The sequence below is a fragment of the Sinocyclocheilus grahami genome, unplaced genomic scaffold (assembly GCF_001515645.1).
Source record: "Sinocyclocheilus grahami isolate Dianchi unplaced genomic scaffold, SAMN03320097.WGS_v1.1 scaffold374.1, whole genome shotgun sequence".
Taxonomy (NCBI): Eukaryota; Metazoa; Chordata; class Actinopteri; order Cypriniformes; family Cyprinidae; genus Sinocyclocheilus; species Sinocyclocheilus grahami.
The window spans coordinates 1-5648 of NW_015505553.1; the positions used below are offsets into that span (position 1 = coordinate 1).

At 39.8% G+C, this 5648-nt stretch overlaps 1 protein-coding gene across 1 annotated transcript in view; it reads left to right on the top strand.

Moving 5' to 3' along the window:
- Positions 1 to 1683: 1683 nt before the first annotated feature.
- Positions 1684 to 5648, top strand: part of LOC107549497 (ectonucleotide pyrophosphatase/phosphodiesterase family member 1) — a gene marked incomplete at its 5' end in the record, with an annotated part of 64542 nt that continues 60577 nt past the window's right edge. The window contains 2 exons of the mRNA XM_016230611.1: positions 1684 to 1756; positions 1989 to 2117. Coding sequence (XP_016086097.1) covers positions 1684 to 1756; positions 1989 to 2117 — 202 coding nt within the window. The remainder of the gene's footprint in view (positions 1757 to 1988; positions 2118 to 5648) is intronic.

Genomic DNA, 5648 nt, shown 5'->3' on the forward strand with positions numbered 1-5648 from the left:
AGAGAGTGAGTGTATGTGAGGATGTGTGTGAAGTGAGTGTGTGTTTAACCTAACCATAGCCCATAACAAATACATCTCAGACAATGTCATCTTTGCATTAAAAATTACATAACTGAGCGAATGACACTTTATGACAGTTGTCATAAACATGCATAAAAAACCCTTCATATTCATGACATGTGTCATGTCATGATTGTGTAGGTGTCATGTCAGTCTTATGCACACCCCTTCAAGTAAAGTGTAACCCTCTAGGAGCCAGCATAAAGTACCTCATTGTGGAATGTAGCGTTACAGTGTTTGAATTAAGCTGGTCAAGAACAACAATTCATAGTTTTGTTATTTCATAGACATAGGTGCAAATGTGTGTGCAATATTTTATCTTGATACCTTTATTTATAATTTTTTTTTAACTATGCTAGTATATTGACTCAAATGCCTCCTTCACCCCATTTAAAGGGATAGTTCACCCAATAATGAAAATCCTGTCATCATTTACTCACCCACAAGTTAATGCAAACCCGTGTGAGTTTCTTTCTTCTTCTGAACACAAAAAGCCAATGGGGACCAGAAGCTGTTTGGTTACCCACATTTTTCACAATATCTACATTTGCGTTCAACAACTTGAGGGTGAGAAAATGATGACAGATTTTTGGGGGAACTATCACTTTAAGCAAACAGCTGCGGTCACCAGCAGGCTGATGGCTTGTTATGCATTGCTGTATTAATCATTAGTTAGAAGAATCATCTAGGAAGAAAACTGATTTCAAAATGCTAAAAGAAAAGGCCCGATTTTGATTTAGTATGACATGCTAAATTCAGCAAAGCTGCATATTGTCTAATGTTTCCCAAACTTCTCATCTCATATTTCAGCAACCCTTTATTTAAACTGAACAATTCACTTTAAAGCTTGGAGGGAATGAAAAGTGTGTGCAAGTTTAGTGAATCACACTCCACACCTTTATTCAACTAGGAGTCAAGACACATTAAATCGATCACAAGTGACAGTAAAGACTTAAAATGTTACAGAATATTTATGTTTCAAATAAATGCTGTTCTTTTGAACTTTCCATTCATCCTCATCCTATATATATATATATATATATATATATATATTTAAAATCATGGTTTCCAAAATTATTAAGCAACTGTTTTCAATATTAATAATAAGAAATGTTTCTTGAGCAGCAAGTCAGCATATCAGAATTATTTCTGAAGGATCATGTGATACTGAATACTGGAGTAATGATGCTGAAAATTCAGCTTTGCATCACAGGAATAAATTAAATTTTAATATATATTCAAATAGAAAAAGTTTGTTTTGAATTGTAATAATATTTCACAATTTGTACTGTGCGGTATTAGTAAAATAAATACAGTCTTGGTGAGCATTAGAGATTTCAAACTTTTGAACTGTAGTGTACAGTATGTGTCCACAATACGTGTGAACTTTTGACCGTGCTGTTAGTAGTGAAATGCCTCTATAGGCTTACAAGGCTGATTTCTGCTGATATGTTTTCCAAGCAGGATGTATTTAGCAACATTTATGTCAAATAAACTTTTATTACATTTTTCAAATAAAATCGAAGCAAAATACTGTAATGCAAATGATTCCATCTGTACTGAATCTTGTATAACAAACATTTTTGACCTTGTTTTTTTTTCTTTTTGTTTTTCTCTCTATAGGTCCTTTTGCTTGGCTTGCTGGCTTTAATTCTCACAATCATATTTATACTCAAACTCCATTGCAGTGATAAAGGTATCTCACTTTTCTGTTTTTTTATTCTGGTTGTGGTTTTAAAGCCCACCCTTTATAATCTTTTTCATATAATGGTACATATATTTCATATACAGTATCTATTATCACCCTTTAATCCATTGTGTAATGATTGATGTCATTGAGTTTGGGAATGAAGTCCTGTGTCATTATATCCACATTACATTTGAGATATCATTCTGTCTACGTGCTCTTTATTTTGTGTGTTTTCTAGTTACTGAGAGCTGTAGAAATCGCTGCTTGTCCAAAAGTCGCGACTCTAATGCAGTGTGCCACTGTGACACTGCGTGTGTAAATGAAGGCACCTGCTGTCTGGACTACAAGGAAGTGTGTGTGGAACCAAGTAAATGACATTTCATGCATCTTGTGTGACCTTTTCTGTTCAGATTCAATGGGATGTCTCTGATTTCATGACTGCATACGTCACTTTTGATGTCAATGTGTTACTGAATGCTGATAAAGCAGGAAAAAAAATGAAAAAGTCATCATTTATTCCTGCTCATGTCATGTCTTTCGAAATCCACATGACTTTCTTTCTTCTTTGGACGCTTCAGTAACATGAAAGTGAACAGAAGGATACACAACGATGTGTAAACGATGAAAGATTATTCTGACTGTTATTTTAATATTTTAAGTAGGCTAGTTGATTGACACTGTACTTGCAGATAAAGTAATATTAATTAAATCAAAGGCCACTTAAGTATACTTGTATGGAGTACACTTTCATGACTGTTTCTTAACACACTTAAGTACACTTTTAAAAAGTGCACTTTATAATAATGTTGAATTAAAAAGTTTACTTTAAAGTATATTTTAAATAACGATGTACTTAAGTCGTACTTAAGCAATAGTTCACCCAAAAATGAAACTCAAATTTTACTCACCAAAGCACTCAAAGTTTAACTAATTGTATTTAATATATATTTAAACTATTATACTTTGGGTCAGGGCTGTCCAAACTCGGTCCTGGAGGGCCGGTGTCCTGCAGAGTTTAGCTCCAACTTGCCTCCAACACCAGCCCTCCAGGACCAAGTTTGGACAGCCCTGCTTTGGGTGATTGGATCTTAAGATGTTTTGCTTACACCTGTATTTAACGCTGACTAGGTCTGTCACGATAACAACTTTTTGTTGTGCGATATATTGCCCCAGAACAGGAAATACGTAATTTAAGTAATCAAGTGGTCAAGTGCAAAGACTGCAAGTGTGGGTATTTGGACAAAGCCATAGAAACTTCCAGTCAGGTGTGTTGAGGCAAGTTGGAGCTAAACTCTGCAGGACACCGGCCCTCCAGGACCGAGTTTGGACACCCCTGGCCTACACACTTCCAAATGACAACAAACTTTTAATTTTTAAGAATATTTTGATCATGGAAATTAAGTATCAAAATATTAGATACCTTAAAAAACTTGAATAAATAGTAAATAAACATTTTCTAATAAAAAGTGCAAAGTAACAAGTACAAAAAAAAAGAAAAATGCACAAAGAACTTTGTTTTTTCGTTGGAGATTTTTCCATCTACAGATTTTTCCCTTACCTTCCTTTCTCTGTAAATTAAGGGTGCACACTATTGCTGAAAAAAACAATCACTACTCAGCAGTCAGATGTCCGTATGCACAAAGACACAGATCCCTAAACAAGACTATATCTTCAGATGAAACTTTTTTTGTTGAAGCATTTTTTACATTTGAACTAGCACTTCATGGTAACAAAGTCTGCAATCATTGGAAACAAGAATGTCTGTTTATACCATCAACACCCACCTGTTGAAATCCCCTCAGTAAAGTGTTAGAGCTCTGTGTGGGTGTCTCTTAAAGTCCCTCCCTGTAGTTGTTTTCCCTGCTGTTTTGAATCAGCTCCACTTTCCAACACAGTAACCGAATGTTCCTCCCTGAGGCACTTGCCCTGTGTGCTGCATCATGTGTGGGATGGGTGGATTTCGCTTTCATTAGGTGAATTGCATGTACACTCAAAAAATGCTGGGTTAAATATAACCCAACGCTGGGTTAAAAAGGGACAAACCCAGCTATGGGGTTGTTTTGACCCAGTGGTTGGGTTCAAAACAACCCAACCACTGGGTCAAAACAACCCCATAGCTGGGTTTGTACCTTTTTAACCCAGCGCTGGGTTATATTTAACCCAGCATTTTTTAGAGCGTAAAGGATCAGTGACTTTCAGTCTGCTGAGACAGAGTCTTTTCCTGTCTCGTTGTCTCCACCTGTCTCATTTTTTCACATGTATAATACTTTAGAACTTAACTGCTGGTAAAACAGCTGCAGCTATTTATTTCATACATGCAAAAACCCACAGACCTACATTCAGAATGTGTTTTGTTGCTTTATCTAACATCTTTGTTCTAGAATAAAGCTTTACCGGTGTGTCTCAAGATGAGCACTTCTACTGACTGCAAACACACATGTACATAATCTTTATCTTGCCAGCAAATGCTAGACCTCAGTGTTTGTGGTTAAAAGGATTTTTTATTATCATTTAATAAAAATGATAATAAAAATGTTTTTGTTATCATTTACTTATTGATAACATGTCTTATGTCTGTGGAATATATTTTGATGTCTCCCACAGATCAGTCATGCTGTTTTTGCTGACTTGCATTCCTCAGATCAGTCATGCTGACTTGGATTGTATGGACAAAAACAGTTGAAACATTTTCAAATAATTCTTTGGAGTTTCAGAAGAAATAAATGAGGGTTCCCTTTCAGTCAGTCACGTTCGACGTTACGTCAGTCGTGACTGACGAATTGGGATCTTGCACGAGAGCCCAATCACCTTCGAATGTTAACTAAACAAGCCAATGACAGCTGGCATGCGTGTTTCGCCACGCGCACCCCGCCCCGCAGCGCGGGTATAAAAGGAGAGCGTGTGCAAACGCACATCAGCTTTTCGCTTCGGAGCTGAGCCTTTTTAAGACGAATCTCCGCGAGTGTTTGCAGAAAACAGCTGGTGTTGGTGTCACGGCGTGTCAGCGGGGGTTGCCATCCAGTGCTGCTAGAACCTCGCGTGCTGCAGCTTCCATTCTGCGGTCTCGCCGCGACCTCCCCTGGGCGCTTCAGTGCTCTCTCTAAAAGAGTATTTTCCTTTCAAAAAGAGCAAATTCTAAAAGAGCTTCACGAGCGACGGGCTCATGTCCCAGGCGAGCTCAATCATGCAGCCGACGAGCTCTCATGTCAGCCCGCCCTTCCGGGAGAATGGCGACTCCACCCCAAAACAGTCCAGCTGATTTGGAGATGCTTTGGGGATGCTCAGGTAGACCTGTTTGCTTCCCCAGACACATCCCATTGCCAGTTGTTTTATTCCCTGGCCGAGGGGACCCTCTGCACGGACGCACTGGCGTGCAGCTGGCCTCGGGACCTACGCAAATACGCGTTTCCCCCAGTGAGCCTTCTCGCACAGATGCTGTGCAAGGTCAGGGAGGACGAGGAGCAGGTCCTCTTGGTAGCACCATACTGGCCCAGTCGGACTTGATTCCCCGAACTAATGCTCCTTGCGACAGCCCCTCCTTGGCAAATTCCTCTGAGGAGGGATCTCCTTTCTCAGAGAGGGTGCACCCTCTGACACCCGCATCCAGACTTGTGGAATCTCCACTTGTGGTCCCTGGACGGGACGCGGAGTTTCTAGGTGGGCTACCTCCAGCGGTAGTAAACACCATCACGTCAGCTAGAGCCCCGTCTACCAGACACGCTTACAGGCTGAAGTGGAACCTGTTTGTCGATTGGTGCTCTTCCTGCCGGGAAGACCCCCGTAGATGCCCGATCGGAGTCGTGCTTTCTTTCCTGCAGGATGGGTTGGAGCGAAGGCTGTCTCCCTCCACCCTCAAAGTGTATGTTGCCGCCATTGCCGCACATCACGAGGCAGTAGA